This window comes from Harpegnathos saltator, unplaced genomic scaffold, assembly GCF_003227715.2.
Source record: "Harpegnathos saltator strain DR-91 unplaced genomic scaffold, Hsal_v8.6 scaffold539, whole genome shotgun sequence".
Classification (NCBI taxonomy): Eukaryota; Metazoa; Arthropoda; class Insecta; order Hymenoptera; family Formicidae; genus Harpegnathos; species Harpegnathos saltator.
This window is the reverse complement of record NW_020230359.1, coordinates 1290816-1313088: the sequence shown is the minus strand read 5'-3', so window position 1 is coordinate 1313088 and position 22273 is coordinate 1290816. Positions and strand designations below refer to the sequence as shown.

At 50.7% G+C, this 22273-nt stretch overlaps 2 protein-coding genes and 1 non-coding gene across 3 annotated transcripts in view; 2 read left to right on the top strand and 1 right to left on the bottom strand.

Moving 5' to 3' along the window:
* Nucleotides 1–11806, bottom strand: part of LOC105187036 (echinoderm microtubule-associated protein-like 2) — a 37412-nt gene extending 25606 nt beyond the window's left edge. The window contains exon 1 of the mRNA XM_025303294.1: nucleotides 11260–11806. The gene's annotated coding sequence lies outside the window, so the exon portion shown is untranslated. The remainder of the gene's footprint in view (nucleotides 1–11259) is intronic.
* Nucleotides 11807–15527: 3721 nt separating this feature from the next.
* On the top strand, nucleotides 15528–15609 carry TRNAS-CGA (transfer RNA serine (anticodon CGA)). Its single transcript has one exon. It is a non-coding gene; the product is annotated as a tRNA-Ser (tRNA).
* Nucleotides 15610–16368: 759 nt separating this feature from the next.
* On the top strand, nucleotides 16369–21706 carry LOC105187035 (MD-2-related lipid-recognition protein). Its single transcript, XM_011147601.2, has 4 exons — nucleotides 16369–16563; nucleotides 20370–20486; nucleotides 20865–21031; nucleotides 21526–21706. Exons 1-4 carry the CDS (start codon nucleotides 16398–16400, stop codon nucleotides 21607–21609), a joined length of 534 nt encoding a protein of 177 aa, XP_011145903.1. The 5' UTR covers nucleotides 16369–16397; the 3' UTR covers nucleotides 21610–21706.
* Nucleotides 21707–22273: the final 567 nt, after the last annotated feature.

Below are 22273 nucleotides of genomic sequence, written 5' to 3'. Positions count from 1 at the left end.
CTTCGAAGGGCAAAGTCTGGATTCTCCTCCTGGCGCTCCTCCGCTTGTCGGAGAATCGACCGCATCTCCGAGAGAGTGCGAGATCGGCTCTATCCTCGGAAAAGGAGAGACGGAGGAGCGAACGGGAGCGAGAGTCGCGTCGACTCGAAACACAAAACCAGTAAGCATTGACCCGGCCAGAATGCTGCCTTATTGGTGCGTAAGTAAGGCCGAACCCCACGGTGCTTATTTTACGAGATATCCATTGCGCCGCGGTGCCGTAACGACATGTATACGCCGCCTTATACGTATTACACACGACGTGGATAATTGGTTCACCGATCTCCGTCTGTAGGCAGAGAAAGAGAGACAGCGAGAGGGAGGGGGGGAGAGAGAGAGAGAGAGAGAGATCACAGTGTTAAGCCAATGTTAAGACTGCCGAGCCAGTCAAGCGACATTAGCTTTACATAAACAGCCGCGCCCATGAGAGTGCGCGCGCGCGCGCGCTGCGGCGTTTTACGATATTCCGCTTGGCGTTTTAGACGCGAGGACGCGTGACTTTTGACCGCGTCGAATCTCGCGAGACGATCGTCCGTTGTCATCGGCCCGGCTGGAGTATCTCTGTTACGTCGACTCGCCGGCTGATAGACCGTGAAAAATCGCCGCAGGAGTCGCCGTAAGGATCCACCATCGCGAGTTGCGGTCGAGATTGATCGGCGAAAAAGGATACGCGCGTGTGCGTATACCGGACGCGGTCTCGCCCGAGTCTGAACTGCATTTTTCCAGCCGACACGACGATCCGAGCGCTTTTTCCACGCGTCCCGCCGTGAATCCCAAAGCTCTCTCTTTCATCGCAATTCTCGTCCGCGGACTAATCGCGGCCTTTATCGGAGCAGCTGTGGCGCGCACATGACGCACATCGGCGGACTGTCTACAGCGACTTTTGACATTTCCAACCTGCCGAAAGCCAACCGCGTACTCGCGCTCGCAATTGCTCATTCCGCTCATGCCTCTCGCGCGCGCGCGCGCGCGGTGCGTTTCTCACAAGTTCGCGGCAAGAGTGAAAGTCAAATGAGTCCGGATAAGAGAGAGAGAGAGAGAGAGAGAGAGAGAGAGAGAGAATCGAACGGTAACGATCGAGTCGTTCGACGAGAGCGATCGGGTCTCGGAGGGAGCGATCGCGCATCGGACCGATTGCGCGTATCTCAATCCTTGCGACAGGCGCGCGCTCGGAAAGGGCAGAGCGAACTTTCTCTATCGCGGGAAAATTCCCGCGGCCGCTGCATCTGTTTAATCCGCGACGCACGCTGGTCGCCGAGCCTAATAGGGGCATACGGGTCGAAATAGAGCCGGCGAAGTCGGCGAGGGCGGCGTTCGCGTTTGTGCGTTTCGCACAATTACGGACGGAATGCGAGGCGAATTTGCATTGAGCGCGAATCGCGACGACGGCCAATACGCGGCCCTCTCGGTTGCCTCGTTAAACACAGCCGGATAGACTTGATAGACATTCGGCAGGCAGCGTCGAAAGTGGACCACAGCGTTGGATTTACGGCGGCAGGAACGCGCCCGATGGCCCGGCGGTGTTTAGCCGTTTTTCTTTTCTCCAAGTATTAGTCGTGAATCTAATCGTTCTAGGCGGGCTTGCTGCTTGATGCGACAGGTCGTCGTTATTGCATTAACGTCGCCGAGGCGTCGTCGGTGACGACGTTCTCGTAACGTCCTCGGCGATGCCGCCCTCGCCGCGCCGCGTCGGTGAGAGGACGACCGCGCGCGCGTCTCCTTTCACGCGATATCTCGATATTGTCGCGCGTGGTCTGTTAATCGATGCTAATTGCGGCCGCGCGACGCGACTGTGGGCGGTAGCCTCTGGCGCAACTGTAATATAATTTTTTTATGCAAAAAAGAGGGCGAATTAGGGCAGAAAGCGGGTGGTAGGAGGGGGAGGGGGAGACGCAACAATGCGCCGCGCAGATGTGTTGCGCGTCTAATCAAGCTGCCGCTTAATTAATCCGTGGCCGTCTCTTATGTAACAGCGCGCGATTCGCGCGGTACATGTGACTCCATCGGGTTAAATATTCTCAATTAGCCCGCTGCTCGCGGGTATGACAGCGTGTAATTTCTCAGCGGGGGAGCGTAATGAAGAGAAGCGTGCGCGAGTATCAAGTATCCGGCTCATGGATTTCGCCGAGCGAGCCGCTCTCCGAGTCGCGAATAATTTGCGCAGGATTTCATTGCGCGTCCGTTTCGTTTTATACCCCTTTTCCGCTTTCGGCTCGGTAAGAGCGCCGGAAAGAGCAAGGACGCGCGCTCGCAACATGAGCGCGATCGATCCGTCGCAGCCTCGACCTTGCCTGTTCCCGCGGTAATAAAATAACTCTTTATTTGCGAGCAGCGCGAGCTCAATTTTCGCCGCGACGCGCTTCTCACGGCGCCCTCGTTTCCCGTTTCTCCATTCGCGGACGCACCGAGTGAGAATGCGCGTGAAAGACCGCTGCAGCAACCTCCTCTCTCTCTCTCTCTCTCTCTCTCTCCTCTCTCTCTCTCCTCTCTCTCTCTCTTTTTCTCCGGAGATGTGCATTTCGTCAGGTTGACATTTGCGTTCCTCTCGCAAGGATCCATTATCTGCTACAATCCGACGCGCCTTTTATTCGACGGGAGCGGAAAGCGACGGTTTTCCGACGAAAGGCGAGAGGGACATTTTCGTTTCGTTGGAGTCGATACGCGCGAGTCCTCGAAAGGCGCGAACACGCACAGCGGACTTTATAAAGTCGCCCCGCGCGTTGTTTATCGAATTATATGCGATATTACATAATTCTATCCGTGCTACACGTCGGCGCGATAATCTCTTCGACATGCGCCGAGTTCCCTCACAGCCGGCGACGCGTACGTGAATGTTATGCAAATTTCGGCGGCGTATCCCAGGCGCTAATGGCCGCGCACGCAGTCAGCGCTAAATAAAACGACTATGTGCGTAGAATCCTCCATCTTTCCCCCCTCCCCCCCCTCTCTCTCTCTCTCTCTCTCTCTCTCTCTCTGTCGCGCGCGTTTCCAGTTTCTAATCACGCGTTTCCCTTGTACGCGCGCCGCATTCGCGACGAGTCGCGAGGTTCGTGCTGGCGATCGTGACCCTAGACGACGATGTGCGTTCCGCAGGAATGAATTATCTAATCTCTCTGCATTCCGATTAATTCTCGCAGCGATTTCCCATTCGACAGATGAGGCTGCTCGAGAGAGCAACGTGTTGCGGAGCTCTTTGAATTTTTTATTCACTGTCACGTTCGCTCGGTTTATTTCTCCCTTTTAATTTCTCGGCAACTGCGGGACGCTGCGAGGCGAGAATTTCTTCACGTGAAACAGGAATGCTGATCGATGCGACTGCGCTCGGCCGCCGAGAGATATCACCCAAAAAACGTATTCCATTTGTAACATGATTTTTCTCATAGTCTAATATTCTGAGCGATGCCTTTAATAGAAAAAGGATTCTTCTTTTCACAAAGTGATTAAAGTGAGTCATTCGTCTAAAATTTATTAGATATTATTCTAATTGTTTTCCTCTTATTTCAAGATTTCCTTTTATATAAATTAATTTAATCTCTTATATGAAGAGGAATATGTAACCCGGCGTAACCCTCGCCTCCCCCGAGGGATGAGGGGTACCCTCATGAGGGGATTTCCCCACCGAGATGAAAAAAGAAAGGAATATGTTAATGTGTTAATGATATTGTCCTCTTAATCTTAGAGGAATCTTCTTGAGGCCATGTATAAGAATAAAATCCTGTCTAAAATTTAGACGATTCCGCTTGTTCTGAAGTGACTTTTTTTTCGGGGTGATCGAGAAATTCACTTTTGTAGAATCGAAAGACGTGGAACGGGACGTGCGAATCGCGGCGATTTCGTCTCCATCGACTCAGTCGCGATGCCATTTCGCGGCGATCGCCCGGAAGTGACATCAAATCAATCGCGTCTCGTGCCTGGACCCATTCTCAGTTAACAAGATGTGAGCGAGTGCTATGCAAACTTCGGCGCTGCATCCTTCGCGTTAACCTGACGCGTCCGTGAAGGCATGCGACTAGCGTCAAGATAGATAAGCAGCAAGGGACACGGGCACTCGTGGCTGAATATATTCTGTGGTGTGTCTAAGAGCGCGCAGCCATGAGCTACTGTGAGAAAGCGAGAGAAGGCGGCCGAGATATGAAATTAAACCGGTCATGGAGACAAAACAAACTTACACGTCCGTTTGAAGCTGCGTCGAACGTTTGTAATTATCGTTTAATAACAGACCACTTGATTCCTCGGACTTGTTGTCCGCTATTCGAGTTGATATCCAAGTAGCGAGATATTCCTCGTCGTACAAATTTCCACGGCTCATTGAATGACGAGAGGATGAACATCCGGCGCGCGCGACTCTTATAAAGGATGACGTCAATCGACAACGTTATCGGCCGCGAGATCCCGTTGGAAGGACCCTCCGTGTTCCCGCTGGGCTTTTAAATCTCGTCCCGGATAGGAACGAGTCGCAACGCGGCGTTAGTTATGCAGAAAATGTGCCGCGCCGCATCCTTTATGGCTCATGCAAATTCGCATCCGCGAGACAGCTCCGCCGCTTCTCCCTTATCTGACGTAGCGAGCGTCGCTACGAGCCGGCGTGGGGAAGCGTTTCCGAGGACAATTACGCGCGAGATCGGGTCGATAAGAGGCGCATTCGCGCGCGAGCCTTTGCGACTTCTCGCTCGACCGCAAGTCGCGTCGCGTCGCGTCGCGTAGCTTGCTCGAAACCTCGCCGTCAACATTCGTTAACCGCGGTCGTCTTCGGCGTCCCGGCTTCGTGTGTCGGCGGCGGATTAATTAATCGATTTCCAGCTCGCGAGCTGGCAGAGCTGGCCCGGGAACGCGTTTGCCCGTTTGGATTAACTTTGACTGAGGTTCGCGTTAGAACGGTCTTGCGTGGCAACGTCCTGGCCGCGGTCGTCAGAGGAAGCGCGCTGCTCGCTCATTACACGTCCAGCCTAGAGCGCTAATTCCGAACTTTAATCCGTGGACTTCACCCTTCGGCGGCTTATCCTCTGCGTGCGCCGCACGCGCTGGTAAATACATATTAATACACGCCGCGGCTGGTAATGTGTACCAATCAGGCAACGTAATCTCGGTGATTCCGCGCGCGGAATCATGGCTATCGAGCCGCGCATAATGTGTCAACATTTAACCTGCCCTGCCATTTGCGTAATTAACGCGCGCAATCGCGTGCGCTTTACAGCAAGAGAGCTCCGCTTCTTCTCATTCACCATTTTTACCGCCCCGCGGTTTACCTTCGTCTTGAACCGCCAGCGTCGAAATTCGATATTTTGTTTTTTTCCTTTTCGAAATTACCGCCGCGTCCGTGAATCTGGCGAGCAGTTCCAAAGGTGAATTTGGAAAAGAGAAAAGTATCAAATATCCCAGGGAGGAGGAGGAGGAGGAGGCTCCTCGCGGACAGGTCTTGCGAGATTCGCTATAGCGGAGTCGCGCTTTGAGAAAGCGCCGGTTGATATCGCGCATGCTTTTGACAAAGTGACACCGCCGAGGCGATGTGTTGACACACGTATGTTGGCCCATTGGCGAGACAAAGAGAGGGAATCGAACCGGTCGATATCAAGAAAGTCCCGGGACTCGCTGACAGGTCGTCCACGTGTCAATCTCGCGCATGCAAACGTATACCTCACATCGCGTTGCGATGTGAGTTGACTGACCTCCTCGGCGCGCGCGCGCGCGCGCGCGCGACGACGACGACGACGACGGCGACGATAAGGTAGGTGTCTGCAGCTACCCGAGTCTCGTAGGATTATTACGCTCCGTCGTTTAATTCGCGCGTTATATTGAAACTGTAAAACTTTCTCACATGGCTGTCCCATTTCCACCGTACCGTTTCGCACGATATTGCACCGCGATATCGCGATATCGTATACGTGAGTCAGCGTATCGTACGTAAATATGCGTGATGAATATTTGCGAGGCGATAACCGCGCAAACGTTGAAACAGCGTGTTGAACCCGCACGATGCGCGGAATCTTGTGGCGGGCACTCCGCTCCTGTCCGGAGCCAGTGAGGAGCCAGCGGCTCAAAGGCGAACGGCGGTGTTGTGCGTATCGCGGCGCGAGAAAATCAAGGCACAAAAGCGCTCATTAGTAGTCAGGGTCGAACGTTAAATTATAGCGGCGTTCGGCTATATTTAGGCGCGCGGTTCGAGGCGGCGGGAGAGCTTTGCCAAAAATTCCCGCTCTTCTCCCGGCATCTGTTCCGCGCATCCCGCCGCGCAAAACATCGCGCTCTCTCGTCGTCTACGATCGCCTCGTCAGTCCTCAGTCGGCAGCAATCGGACAACGGGGACGCGATTGCGAGCAGCGACTCGAATCTCAGGTCTCTTCTCCGTGTTGAAAATACGCGATATTCGCTGTCCGCGTAATAAGGCGATGACGAGGCGCTTCACTCACGCGAGATGCTTCGTCAATACCGTCTTCTTCCCGCGCAAGCTGCCGAAGCGCGCGCGAAACGCCAAACTCTTCCCCATTTCGGCATTTCGGCTGCACGGCCCAAGGCCGTCACGCCTAAAAACGGCGGTAATTAAGCGCCGCGGTTACTTTTGATAGAGCGCCCACGCTCGGCGGCGGCCTTGACACTTATCGTAAGCAGATAATGAGCTCCGACACGAGAGAATACGCCTTCTTGTTTGAAATTCCCCCTCGACGGACGATAAGGACGGCACGATAGGCCGGCATACTGCGCGATGTTCTCGCGTAACGCGTATCGCCGCTATCGCCGAATCGCGATCCCGTGGGAACCTGCGCACCCTACGCTCCCGTAAAATAAATTCGTAGACGGCTCTCTCTCTCTCTCTCTCTCTCTCTGAAGGAGAGTGTCTCGCGCCGCGCCGCGCATCGGCGGGGAGAGAAGAAGAAATTCTTATCGCCGACGTCGGGGCGCGCGCGCGCGCTATTATACTTATTTTTTACATCCCCTGTATATCATCCGTCCCCCCCCTTCATTCCCCGCTTCCGCGCCTCGATGAAATTTCACCGGTTCGCAGCAGAACGTGATGATCGTGCGCATTTTTTATCGCGACGGTTCGCGCGGACGAAGAGAGCGTCTGAATTGAGTCCAGCGCGATGAAGAGTCCACTGACACATTTTTTTAATGTCGCACGGATTCCGATCGCGCGGAGATCGCATGAGCGTATCCATCCTCTTTCTGCGGCTGCACAACTCAGCCAACGTCCAATTTACTTTCTAACGGCGCGACATGCGTGTGTGACTTTCTAAACACAATCGGTAACGCCGCGTGAAATGTGCGCGGCGCGCACGGCGATCTATCTGTTTTTCCTCCTCCCCCGCTTTTTCTCACCTTCATCACGCACTTGGAGGTAATAATATTTTATCCGCCGCTGCCACGAGCCATCGAGACGCGAGATTAAGACAACGCGATATAAAAGTGTCTCCGCCGTTTCGGAAGCGTCTTCCGACCTAAAGTGCAAATTATTCCCCACCTGCACGGCCGTACGTACAGCCAGCCGTATTTAGCCGCTATTGTGTAAGCCTAGAGAGCCGGGAAATTACGCGGTATCTTTCTATCTCGCCGCAGCGTCCTCAGGCGCGACAGCAAATTTACCTAAACGCGACCGTCCACCTCGAAAGAGTCGCGTTGCCGACACCGTCTCCTTCGCGCGCTCGCGCGCGGAATCGTCGAGTTCGTTCGCTCGTCCGTTCGGTCCGTCGGGTTTCCAGGCGGGAATGCACCGGCGCAGGTAGCGAGGGCCATTAGGCGGCGGTCGGTGTATTTTTACAGACCGGCATTGTGCGCGTTGCGAGCCTCTAAGGCGGCCGCGATAAACCCGGCCGGCCATTGTCGCGTACGCGTAATTCCACCGTGGCCGACGGTTATCGGCCACGGGGGGGGGGGGGGTATCGCGTATCCTCTCCGTGACTACCCTCGCAGGACGCGATACGCGGCGCCACGGCGATTATCCGATCAATTATTTATTAATACCAGCGTGTCTCCTCCTTCTCGCGCACGCGCCAAGTTTATTGTTGGCACTCGCTCGTTGGCTTCTCACGCTCGTAAATCGACTCGAAGCCGTGAACGCGCACGGGTAAACTCCGCGCGCGCGCTCGACACCCGTCGACTGTTCGCACGACGACTGTTATTGTAGTCGACTGTTGCCGCGACATCAGCGACGTTTACCCACATCACGTCGGCTGGCAAAAATGAGCGTGTTTGCGACGCGCGACCGCGACCGTATATTCGCACGAGAACCGTGCTGGATGAGGCGGTTGGGCTCGGCAACCGCTTTGCTCGAATGAGCCTTCTCGAGCTGACACGCTTGTCATGTTCGCCGGACAATCTCTCTCGAGTTTCGCGAGTAGTTTGCAGCTGGACGAGGCATTAGCCTCGTCCAGCTGCTCGATTTACGAGCGCCGATATCCTGCGATAAAATTCTCCCCCCTGTGCAGCCTTACTTAGCCGCGGCGCGGCGAGCCGAGCCGGGCGAAACGGTATATTCTCGAAGCTCCTGAATCACCATAAAAGACCAGAGCACCATTGTCTTATCGAGCTCACGGGGCTCGACGGGGGACATTGTTCCGCGCGAAATAGCGAGAAGCGAGAGCTTTGCGATATCTCTCTCACCTCACCTCTTGTGAGTCGCGCGCGTGAGTCGAGAAAGAAGTTTATATATAACGCGCTATTATTAACGCGCTGGCGTTCTCTCAAGACGTGTGTCGCAAGTGGTGGAAGATTGTTTAAAACGACCTAAGGAATAATAAATCCTGTCGCAAGGCGCGCTCTCATAATTGTCAGCGCGACGGCGCGGGCGGGCGTCTCCAGCGTCTTCCCTGCGCGGATCCGACGATTCAGCGCGCCGCGTGTTTTTCTGCCGATCTCTCTCAGGCGACACAAACAACCCGCCGGTGTTGTGTACTCGTCGCGGCCAACTCGCGCCTTCGGACGTCTCGAATTCGCGTGCGAACGAACGTGTTTTCCCGCTCCGCCACGTACGACACGAGCGAACGCGTCCATCCGCCAGCCGGTCCATCCGTCGCGCGAATCTCCAGCTCTGGACAGCTCTGGACTGCCCGGCGATTTCGCACGCGACATTTCCTTCCTGCCTTCCTGCCGGCACCGCGGCACCGTTACGTTCCGCTTTTGCGTCGTCCTCGTCGTCGTTGTCAGCGCTATATGAGAATCTCACTCTCTCCCTGTACGCGTGTGGCGACTTAGACAATGGCGAGAGAAATTACGTCGGTGAATGTCGTGAGAAAGCCGCTGCGCGCACCGTTGCTCGGCTCATTGTCAGAACGCTCGTGTAATTTGCGGCACGGGATCTTCGTGCGCTCGAGATCTTCGGCCGTTTCATCCCGCGCCGAATATATTCCGCGAGACCGACCGACCGACCGACCGACTCGAAGCGGAGCGGAAGTCGCGCGCGCGCGCGCGCGTGGTTTCACCTGCAAAAACAGCCGTTCTGTCGCGTGAACCTTGCGGAATTGGCGCCCGGGGAATAACGCGCGGTCTTCGCGTTCCAGAATAGGGAATTGACTCGCGCGCACGAGCGAATCCGAAAGAGGGGGGGGGGGAGGGGAGCGGGAGGAAGAGCTCGGTCGCGACTTCGGACGAGGGGGTTTAATGATCGTCAATCGCGTCATCGAGACTGTTTTGTCATCGAGTCGTTTTTATTCCGTCCCGATCCCGGCCGGTCGGTCGGACATTGGCGGGCAGAATTTCAGCGGGGAGAGTGTACAGGAGAAAGTGAAACTCCGTTATCAGAGCCGATACCGTAATATCGTCATCGCCAGTGGTACGTGGGAGAAATGTTGAATTCAGAGCAAGATGTTTACCATGCGCGAAGAGAGCACGCCTTTATACGCCGCGTATCGGGCTATTAGCGGAATAATCATTAAAGGGAGACCGCATTGTCTTCTTCTGCGCGAAGCGTTTCGAAACGCTCGCCTGAGCAGCAAAGTTTTCTCCTCGATCTTATCGAATTATCGCGTCGACAGTTTGTTGTCTGAAGCTTCGTCTCGTGCGCGCGCGCGTCCGCGGTTCCGTTAAACGACTTTGCGCAGAGGAGGAAAAAGGGGGAACGGCGAGGCTGCGCGAAAAACGCCCGATGATTCGACGTGCGAATATCAGCGGCCGCGTGGTCTTCGCTCGCGAGTCGTTTACACGTGCGGACTCGCTCGTGTTTTATTCGCGCGCGGAGGATGGAGCGTGCGAGAGAGAGAGAGAGAGAGAGAGAGAGAGAGAGAGAGAGAGAGAGAGAGAGAGAGAGAGAGAGAGAGAGAAAAAGGATGTCAATCAGAGTCAACGAGACGAGTACTCGATACTATTTACGAAGCTTTTTATCTCATACCCGGCAAGATATCATATCTGCGTCATCGATATTAAAAATCCGTTTGCCGGTGTATCTACGAATCTTACTGCGTCCGCTTGTTCGCGCGATCGCGGCGGCGCGAGCGAAGTGTAACTTTGCAAATGACCGCGACACGTTTTATCGTGGTCTATTACTAAGCAATCGGCATTTTCTAGTATCGAACGCGCTGCCCCGGCGATTATCTGTATAAACGATAACACGCGACACACACACACACACACACGCACTAATCTCTACGTTGATTCCGATCATTCGCGCTCGCAGAGACGGCACTTTGTCTTGAAATAACTATGACTAAATATGCGATTAAGAGTTTTCTGTCGCCTTCGGCGTCTCAGGACGCTATTAATCGTCAAACACGATGCGGGGCGATGTCGAGCAGGCTCTCAGCTATCGTTTGGCTATTGTTTGGAAACAATTTTCTCGCGCGTTTCGAAGCCCAATTTGTCTCACACATTGGCTCATGTCGTTCGTCGGACGAACGACTCCGACGAGACGGAAATGAACAATGTCACAGCTGTAAACGACGCGCTCTCCGAATCACACGTTCGGAATTTTTCGTGAAGCGAGATCGATCGCGAGCACGAGACCGAGACGTGTTACTCGTCTTCACTGATCGCTCATTTCCACGTTAGACGTGCCGAATCGGGAGAGAGGTTCCTTCGTTCCTCACCGTACCTCTCTTCTCCACGCATAGATCGCGCTCGCCGAGAGACCGCCTGTCGTCGCGCTACGCTTACGCAAGTCGCGAAATTTCACGCTATCGATACGCGATCGTACCTGAGCTTCGTTGCACGGCGACGACTCGCACGAAGAGGAGGAGGAGGAGGAAGAGGAGGAGGAGGAGGAGAAGGAAGTGGAAGAGAGACAGCGCTCCTCACCTCCTCAGGGAAGAACAGCGGCGACGACGACGGCGGCGCTCTGTGCTCTCCTGGCCCGGCAGCAGCCCGCGCGAGGATGTTTCCGCGAGGTATTTGCATACAATCCCGACGACGGTGGCCGACGGCGGTTCAGGAATCCGCGGAAAGCGGCCGACCGGTTAGCTTCCCCACCTTCCTTCCCTCCTATTCGTCAGGCGCGTCGTGCGTTCCTCAGCTCGGCTCGAGAGGCTGAGGGCGAGGGCCTCGCTTCGGGGGCTCTTCTTCTGCTCCTTCCTTCCAGTGCGGTTTCCCGTTGCGCCGGAAGTCACGGGGAAAATCGACCCACGAAGATGCGCTCCTCGTCCATCCGCTCGAGCAGTCGTCTCCTCGGACGAGAGAGGACGACCTCGCTCGACCGGAGCTCGTCCCTTGGAACACGCGTGTGGTTCGCTCGCTCGCTCGCTCGCTCGCGAGAGCTCGCCGGATGAGGGATATAGCAAACGGAAACTCGTCGGCGGCGGCAACGCTGGGCGAAAGGTGCCGCGCGGTCGAGAACCCAGGTAACACTGCTGAGGCCAACAGGTGAGCCGTGCCAGCGGTTTACGGCCAGTGGCGTACCACGCTGGTATCCTGCCGAGGGCAACAGGTGTGACGACGCGCCGCGCGACGTCAGGAGCGTAGCCTGCCGAGGTGTCGCTCAGCTCTCGCGCGCTCGCGCGCGCGCGGTCGCAGTCGCTTCGATAACACCGGCAAAAAGGATGTCGTTGGCAGAGGCGCTCAGCTTCTGTATCCTGCGAGAGACTCTGCGGTGGGCTCTAAGCGAAGCTGTCGCTTCTGCGGGATAAGCGCGCAGCTGAGAGAAATCGGATTAATTGATATGGACGACGCACGTTCCAGTCCAGGTGGCTACGGTCCGGGTGAAATCAGAGATATCTCTGGAAATTGGCACTGAGGAGCGTATCGATGAGAAATCTCGCGGCGAGTGTCGAAGTCGATGCACGTCGTTCCTGAGAACGCTCTCCAGACTTTGATTCCTAACGAGCAGAATAGAGAGATTAATTGCATCTCGCGACTGCAGTCGGTAGGTGCGATTGTGCTGTAAATTTGAATGCGAATGTGAGAACGGTAAGGGGAGGAGGGAGGAGAGTAAGTGGTACGAGTGCTAGGTAAAAACGGGGGGATGACAGTTGGATAGACGTATCTGATAATCTCGTGCACGATGAAACAATTTCGTAATTGGGATCTATTGGATCGTCTCTGAATTAAGTCGCAGAAGTTTGTGGAAGAGAGAGAGAGAGAGAGAACCGGTTCCCCCCGAATCCGGAAGAAACATATGTCGAACAAATGTTCCCGGGTAATTCACCGGCGCTGCGCGCCGGTTCTCATAAATATCGACGATCGCGCTTTCCGGCGCGAAACATCTGCATCCGCATTTCTGCGCGACACGCGCGATCAATTTCACTCTTTGCGTCCCTCTTCTGTTACTCGGAGACCTCGCGATTAAAAATGTTGCGAATGCAAAAATCGATGAGTAATCGCACGTCGCGGTGGGCTCGATAATTGCGCGTTTTTTCAGAGACCTCCTGTCTGAAATTTGCACGCGTGAACATTCATCACGTTACAAGCACGGTGCGAGCGACGTCGAATGCGTAATCCGCGTCTGTGTGAAACACAACGCAACACAACGTAAAATTGCACGACAGTAACGACATTCGTCTGTCAATTGTTTGTCAAAGGTGCTTTTCTAATCGACCTTTTACGCCACAAACGAATTCTCATCCGGGATGATACAATATTAGCAGGACGGCGAAATCTTGCGAAAATCTCATCTTCTCTTATCTCACGAGTCTCTCGAGTCACGCGCGAAAAGATCCATCTTGTAAAAAGGGGAGATTCGCTGCGTTATAATGAACGAGATCAGCCAATCATATCGAATGTAGGTTACATTCGCGCACCCAACGTGCCAACACCACCGCTTCCTTTAGCGGCTTCCTTTCCACCTAGTGCAGAGTAAAAGTGCCTCTTCGGAGAAGCGTCGCGCGTGGCCGAGCTGTTTTTGCACAATCCTCTCTCTCTCTCTCTCTCTCTCTCTCTTTTTTATTCAAATCATCCGGCCGATTTCCGAAAGCGCTTCCCCGAGCCGTCGCGCGTATGCGAATCTCTCTCGAGTGGCGGATCCGCTGTGAGCTACCCACGCGCGCTTCTCGTATCACTTCCACAGGCGACTTCTATTTTCTGCGGTGATTACAGCACGCGGAGTGACATAATCCGCGCGCGCGCGCCTGAGGATCGTCGTTATTTGGCTGCCCGACTTGGTTTTTCTCTACGCTTGGATACGTGACGTAGCATAGAGGAAAGTAATTACCGCAGAGGCGTGGCGTACTTTAGACCATTGTAGCAAATTTCGTCGCTTATTATACAGACAGCAAAATAATGTTTCAAGCTTCTTCATAAGCAGACTAATTTTATGTTATCCAGGGAATAATGACGTATATTTGATTTGGGGGGGGGGTCGATCAAGGGGGAAGTGAAGCGAACAACAAAAGACAGCCGGTAGAACGGGAAACGGGGAAGGGAGCAAATAACACGCATACACGCATAAAATAAAAATGAAATAAAATAAAATAACTCAACAACAGAAAATAAAAATAAAATTGTTTGATTGTGCTGAGAACAGAGACGAAATACAGAGCTGTCGCAGACGCCGGATTGTTCAAGATCGCAGAAAAGGGCGGAGTTTAACTAAACTCCTGTGCAACGTCGTCGCGATAAGTTGTACGGAACGAGCTCGCAAACTCGGCAATTCTGCGTCACGGGTGACAATTATTGCGCGAGTGTCTCCTTTTTTCCTCCTCTTTCTATGGTCATCCGACGCACGAACGTAGGCGCGACACCGCTCGCGTAATAAAGCGCACCCGGCGCGATACACAATAGAGGCCTGCAGGTGGACCGCTGCGCGGCGCGCAGCGTGGCGGATCGATAAATCGCGTTCGCGTTTGCCATTGATCATTAATCGCATCGCGGCGCCGTGTCGCACGAGCGGAATTCGCTCGATCGCGCCGTGTTGCGATCCTCGCGCTGTGTTCTCCGCGATGACCACATTGTTCGCCGACTTGCGAAACTGATAGAACCCGCATGCCTCTCGCATGAACGGTTCACGGCCGGTATTATTCGCGAACGTATCGATTCCAGGGAGAACGTGTCAGATCGTCACACGATCCGTGAAGTTCCTCCCTAACAGATGAGAAATAGAGACATGAAAATCGCATTCACGGTTTGAAATGTTTCTTTCATTTTCGGCACAACAAAGTCGAAGTGATACAACAGGAAAGAAGTTGATCAGGAAAATCAGGATATCATTTAAAATTGATAACGTGTCTGTATGAGACGAGACAGATACAAGATATCATTTCTAAGAATTCGTGTAAGAATTCGGGCATTTATACAAGAAATTTTAATTACTGCATTATGGCGCAAAATGTAATCGTTTCGATCGAATATAAAATATCGGATAGATATCGGAATAATAGCAAATATAGAGAAAATCTAAAGAAAAACAATGTTGGAACTTTTTATAGATGCAGAAATATGTTTCCTCTTCGTTTTATCGCAATTCTTTATATTTTAGAAATAAATGAATTTAGTGTCGGAAAGTAAATTAAAAAAATCTATGATAAAAGATACTGTGTGTGTCTACTTTGTTATTCTTATTTATTTTACCGATGAAGTTCGACGACGAGACGACGTGCCGCTCTCGTTGGCAGTTCGTTGGCAGATGTCGCCACTATAGAGGATTCTCAGTGACGTTTTATTGAATTTTTCCAGCTGCTAACACAGAACGACCAATCTACTTTCTACGACAAAGAAAATAAAGAAAAAAATTGATGTAACGTCGCTACGCGTACACGATCGACATACTGCTGTGTGTGTGTGTGTGTGTGTGTGTGAGTCGTTTATGTAATTATAATTTTAATTTTAATACAACGTAACGATCACACATATATACTTATTATTATGTTATCGCTCGCATTTTGCATTTGCGAAAAGTCATTATCGTCAAAATATAATTTAATTATTAATCTTTAAAAATTTTATAGTCAGATAGTGTGTATCCTTGTCGAGTATCCGTACATTGGTCGTTGTTATATTTTTCTCGTGTCACTATTAAACAAACATATTTTTAGGTATGACATTGTTGCAGTAATTTTTTGTTTTATACATTTTAACAATATTATTACTGATACGACAAATGACTTTATATGCCGCAGTACGTACTAGTATTATCACGAGCTGCGGTGTCCGAGTGGTTAAGGAGTTGGACTCGAAATCCAATGGGCTTTGCCCGCACAGGTTCGAATCCTGTCCGCAGCGTTCTCTTTTTTTTTTCGCATTAATGCTTTCTGCTATTTCTTTATGTAATTTACGAACTAGGTAGCGATAAAATAGAAGGAATCATCCATTCTCAACGTAACAAATGCAGCGTAATTTTTAATATTTATGCGCAAATATACCTATGCGTGTACCGTCGCTTTCTTTTCTAATTTCATTCACTGTTCCCTGGCTCTCGGCCGATTTGTCTCGCATTCCGATTTATTTGAGTCGAACTTGTCCTCGTAAAAATCGAAATATCTTTAAATATCTAAAATAGCGTAACTTTTCGTCGAGATGATTGTCACAACTTCCTTCGTTGCGAAATATGATTTCGCAAAAGTCACAAGAATGCTTTTTCGTGTAAATATACTCGTGTAAATATATTCGTGTAAATATTATTAAAATAAGACGACGTTAACTTCTTTTCTTCTTTAATTTCGCCCAACCTTCTTAGAGCCGTCCGATGTCTCGACTCGGAGGATGTCAAATCGACTCGAGTATTTTTAGATCATGCGATATATCGTACTTACCAAACAATAAAAAACGACATTATTCGTTGAAACGACGAACGTTGCTTGGGATAAGATTATCGTAAGAAATACGTTGCCTAGTCACTAAATCAAAACGAAATTCTACATTGTGATTCCTCGGAGGAGGAGGAGAGATACGGCCAAAGTGTGTACAAGTTCCACGCTCTATCTCAATTGACCTATAGCCCCACTCTCTCTCTCTCTCTCTCTCTCTCTCTCTCTGCTCTCGCGATACTCCGCTCGGTTGTCTGCCTGCCTATGTGTGAACTGACCCTCACGTTGCTCTTCTTTCACTTGACTACGAACCACCGTCCATCGAGGATGAACCGGAACAGCGCGCTCGTCACCGCAGTCTTCCTGAGCCTGGTCGTATACGCGACTCATGCGGAAGTCGTGCATTGGCATTCATGTCCTGAGCCTATTTGTGAGTATTCGCTGCGTCGTGATCGCGACATGAGCCCGCGATTTCCATGTGTCGCTAATGAACGAAGCGCCCGAGAAGGAGCTCGCGACAGGCTAGCGTGATAGCGTTAGAAGTGACAGTACGTTTCTCTCGCTCGTGACGTCGTCGGTGACTCTTCGCCTTCGCAGCTCGCGGAATCTGCGATCGGACTCGCGTCGATCAACCGGGGAACCGACGAAAATCGGGGAAAACTGCCGCTCGAGACGTTGCAGTTGCGCAGGAATTCCAATCGCGGATTGTTACGGTTCATGGCTCAAGGCTCGTAACAACATGACTGTTTAGCGCAATTACGATATATCGACTTCGCTCGCATGCGCGCGCGCGCGCAAATAAGTCCGAATGTATTCAAAGTCGCTCTCGATGAGGCTTTTTATTTCGGTTTATTATTTCATTTGCGATCTCGATATGGCGCATGGCGCTGGGATATATGCCTACCGACAACTACCGGTTACGTTAACGATATCCATCTTGCTTGCAGGAGCGACAAAGATAAATGTAGACTATTCTGATACCTCTTCTTTTCTTCCTCTATTGATTTTCTATCGACTTCTATTGATCGGCTTCTTCTTCTACTGACAGCGACGCCTGCGAGCTTTTGCAATTGTCGTTGCAAGCGACAGTCATTGGTACACGCACGTTTAAAAATTAGAAAGGATATTTCTCAGCCGATGGCATGACAGATTTATAAAAGAAAAAATACAAAATTCTTACATGTTAGTCCGATGTCGTGTATAGTATGAGACCTCGTATAAGACGAGATCTGAGACAAAGAAGAAAACAATCCGAGTATTATGTAGCAAATAAGAGTACGGAAACTTGGTTGGTTGGTATTAAATATTAAGTACCTCTCCTCCCCCCAGTCGTCATAAAAACTTGAAATGTCAAAAATATGTAGAAAATGTCTACTTTAAAATGTGCCTTGTCACTTGAGATGGGTCGCGTTAAATTTGAAACGATGACTATCGCTCGTGAGCGTCAAGTATCGTTGTAAACAGCTGTCGTTAGCAGCTGTACAGAATAGCTTTTCTCGTTAGTTGCCGACCAACATCGTTAAGTCGACAATTGTCAGTACGTGTGAACAAAATAGCGCTCTTGATGAGGTTATCCACGAAGCGAAGATGCAACATCGTGAAGTCGCGATTGCGCTATCATGAGATATCACTGTCAATCTCATCAACTCCTTACAATAATCCTTTAATTTCTTTAATGAAGAAACGGAAGAGTTTCATTTGGAGAATGGAGTGAATTTGTCATAAGAGTTCTTCGCGTTTAAAGATATATATATATATATATATTTTTTTTTTTTTTAAATTAGCACGTAAATCTTGAGCAGACAAAAGGCCCGTTCGTTTTGTCTGCATTGCTGAACTGGTGCATTAAGTTAAAGTGAGACAAACGTAGGTTTTCTCACTTCAACTTGTCGCACCAGTTCAGCAGTGCAGACAACACGAACAGGCCTAAAGATATCGCCTCGTGATATAAGTGGTTTTTAACACCAAGACGCAAGATTTACGCAAGATTCGCAAGTAAAATCTGCTCGAACGAGGCGCATCCGCGCAGCAATTGAGCAGCAGATTGTAAAAAACGGATGTTGAGCCGGATAGGATTAATAATTCGCTTGTCGTGAGCTTATTGCAATTTAGAGAGAATGCACTTTCTCCGTTAATTTGTCAGATATTATCGCTGGCGCAGCTCTCAACTACACATGATTGTTCTAAACTACGAACGAATTACAAACGTGTAAGTAGCAAGCGAGGAAGAAAGACGAAGATTGAAGCAACGGTGCCTCTTCCTAAGCAAACAAAGAAGGAACTACTAGACCAGAATAGCGTCGCCTTCAATCTCAGTCTTTCTCTTTCACTTGCCAGCCACGTGTTCCATACGCATCGGAACATGGGCCGCTCGATGATTCTCGCGGCGGGCCAAGTCCAAGATTAGGCTTTCCCGTTGTTGCCTCGAAGAAAAGGGTCAACGAATCATTACGAGTAATCGTCTCTTTGCATTTAGCCTTCTTTCGCGATAAGGAGGAAACGAGCACGCGTCGAACGCGTGGAAAGTTCATTCCTAGCACATTTCTCTAGTCGAAGACTGACAAGACCATCTTAGACTTTCGCTCTAAAACAGCCGTGCTAGCGTGGAATAATTCGTGTGGGAGATTCGTTCGAAGATACAGGCAGTCTGAAAGAAATTCTGCTCTCGCAAATAGCCGGTTCGGTCGGTTCTTGTTTAATCAACAACGAAACACGCACATCGGGAGATATGATCGCGCAGTGACTTCTCATTGGAGCATGTAGAAAGCGGGACGAAAAAGAAGCGCATCAAATGATAAGGTAGCCGGAGAAGTTGAAGAAAAAAAGGAAGAGAAAGAAAATCCTCGCGCTCCGTAAACAAGAAGTTTGCAGGCATTCACAAGAAAAATAAACACCGAAGTTCCTCGATGAGCGCTCGATGCGCGAGCGTGGGGATATTACAGGCGAAGAAACGCGGGGGGTTGTGAAAGGCACGTGAGAGTTTAAGCGCAAAAAAGGGATAAACGGTAGTTTTAACGCGCCGCGTAAAACGTGCTGAGAAACTGAGCGTCCGCCGCTTCACGCCGGCGGAGCGGCGGGACTTGGGCGGTTTCTCGCCGAGACGAGACGCGGTTTCGCCAATCCCGTGCGTAATTATTATTTTTATCGTTGTTGTTATCAGTCTGCTTGTATTCTTATTATTGCTACACCCGCCGACGATTTTCTTTCGCGCCTTTATCGTCCGTTAATTTGTGGAAAATAAATTGAGTAACAAATGGCTCGAGTGACCTCGCGTGAAAACCCGAGAGAGAGAGAGAGAGAGAGAGAGAGAGAGAGAGAGAGAGAAGAGAGATAAAGTATATCGTGGTATCTTTTAAAGCTCGCTTGGAGCAAGCCGAGATAACTCGGTCGGATCGCTCATAGTTTCGAGCTGCAACTTTACATCAGTTCCTTGCGCCACCGATGACACGTGTCGCGCATCTTTTTCCCCATTGCCAGCGAAAATTTTCGCTCAACTCGTCGTTTTGTGCAAAACATTTCAAGTAAGAAGTAGAAAGTAGATCTTGCCGGTTTTCGTTGCAACATAATGACCCGCGCATGTGACGTTCGCCCGAGTGGCGAAAGTGCATCGCGATAATCGCGGCGACAGCGTAATTCATCGCTCGAGTAACTCGAGAATAAATCAACGCGAAGCGAGCGCGAAGATTTGCGATTCAATTCGCGCGAATAGTCGCGCGAACGGAATGTCTTTCGTCACGCGGCGTCGCGTACAAACGCTAATTAAAAGTCCTGTGCGAACTCCTCGCAGTCGAACGACCCGCTCGCGATTATCGCGCCGAATTCGAAAGACGACGATTATCCGAATATTGTGCGAGACAGGGAGAGAGTCTCGCTGTGTTATTCTAAAATTAAGCCGGATATTCGCGAGCGTCAGGCGCAAGTCGGACAATAGCGGTAACGACCTACAGGTGACAGGACACGATCGATCGTTCTCCTTCTCCTCGGTCTTATTGCCTCGGTGTCTTGTTGCTCGTCGGCGATGTCATTGCTTGCGTTCAGCAGAAAAAGCTGCTTTGCTTTTTACGACTCGTCGTAAAAATCGTCGTAAAATTCGTGAATCTAATTGGCGTGTGCTCTTAAATTTGGCTGAATTCAGAAGAATGCTCCAATCAGATTCACAACAATTTTACAACAGTTGCGAAGCAGCTTTCTCTGCTGCAGCCGTGGTCTACAAATTCATCACTCCTTGAATTTCAGCTACAAATTGCGTCATACACGAGGTACGCGTGGAACCGTGCGCAGAGGCCCTGGAATCGAAGCCCTGTGGCTTGAAGAGAGGTCGCAATGCGAGCATAAGTTTCGACTACACCGCCGGTGAGTATCGCCGCGGCGTTGCCGCGGCACAATAACAGCCCTATAACGCGAAAAATCACATCGCGGGTCAGAATGGACACCTTCCTCGCGTCCTCGCGTTCAGGATCAAGCGTTCGTTCCGGTCGAGTTTTGCGCTCGGCCTGAGACTCGGACTCTTCGATCGAGTTCAAATCGGCCTCCGAACCGACAAACAAACGGAGACAATCAGGCGTTCGACCTGCTCCCCTCCGAAAACGAAAGTATCTCTTCTCTCGGCAGAGTGAGAGTGAGAATAATGTCGTCTCGAATGATGTCGAGCGCGGCCGTGTCGCGTGCGAAAATTCCGCAACGTTACGATGCGTACGGTGATGTGTCAGCGGTGCGTGTATTTTATTCCAGACTTCAGCGGCAATGTGTTCAGCAGGGCGTACTGGGCTTCCGAACTCATGGATCTACCGTTCTTGGGCATGCCACTCGACGCGTGTACGTCCACTGTTTGTCCGGTCCAGCCCGGTCAGAGGCAAACATATTCAGTAGTATTGCCAATATCAAAGAAATTCCCTACGGTGAGTGACGACCCTCGGCGTCCACTTTAATTTGGCCCCTATAATTCTATCAAGATATGATTCCTTCTTCTCTCACGTTGCATCGATAATAATGAACGTTCGATGTTACACACTCCCCCCTCCCCCCCCCCATCTCGTCGCGTCTGTCTGTCGTTTTTTGCATTACCGCATTCAGATAACGTCGCGTTTTTATTCAGACTTTGCACTCGCGTGTGAACGCAAAGTTTTTCACGTCGAGACACGACTTTGAATATCTTCGGATCGAAGGAGAGACAAGTAGGGGCTACAAGAAAATCATTATAGATGCAAGGCATATACATATATTAAAATGAATGACGTAACAATAAATATATAAGGATAAACCAAGGACAAATGTAGGACGATGCAAACGCGGAGCGGTTTGCAAAGTGCACTTAATTTATGCTAAGGCAAATTGCGACCTTACAGTATCATGAACACGAATCGTAACATGAAATGCTTTTCTTTTATTGCAGCGAAAGTACGATCTCAAGTGGAAGTTGTGGAACGAGCAGGAGAACAGTTGCTGTTTCATGTTGGCCATTAAATTGCTGAAGTGACACTGTTGTTCTTAAATCCAACGCACGTCATTCTTCGCGATGATTATAATTCGCTGATCGATAATTTAACTAAATAAACGATGTATATTCATATTGATAATGCTGTCTCCCCCTTTTCTCTCTCTCTCTCTCTCTCTCTCTCTCTCTCTCTCTCTCTCTCTGTCTCTCTGTTACGGATTCAGACACGCCAAGCTAAATTACCTACTTTGGAAGGATCGAACTCATTATCTCGCGAGTCGCGTTCATCGCGAGGCGATGCGTATGTAGAAGAATGCACGCGCACGATCAAGAACAATAGAAAAGACGCCACGCGTTCAGTGGCTAACAGTGAGCAGCATGTCGTACTGGGCTTTTGAATCCAGGGATATGGAATTTTTGTGGTGTCGAAAATTCAACGGGTGTACCGTCCACCGTTTGTCCGGTCCAGGCCGGCCGAAAGCAAACATATTCAGTCGATGTATCGCCGATGTGGAAGATTTCCCACTTGGTGAGTGACGGCCCTCGGTGTTTATTTTAATTGGGCCCTCATAATTTTATCACGATATGATTCCTTCTGTCTCACGTTACATTTACAATAATGGACGTTTAGTGTCACACACCCCCATCTCGTCGCGTCTCTGTCTTTCACTTTTTACTTTGCCGCGTTCAGGTAACGTAGCGTTTT

Bases quoted from the DNA above. Each gene is read 5' to 3' on its own strand.
- LOC105187035 (XM_011147601.2), top strand. From the start codon at position 16,398: ATGTGTGAACTGACCCTCACGTTGCTCTTCTTTCACTTGACTACGAAC. The intron at 16,564-20,369 runs GTGAGTATTCGC...CTTGAATTTCAG, and splicing joins TTCATGTCCTGAGCCTATTT to CTACAAATTGCGTCATACAC. The intron at 21,032-21,525 runs GTGAGTGACGAC...CTTTTATTGCAG, and splicing joins TATCAAAGAAATTCCCTACG to CGAAAGTACGATCTCAAGTG.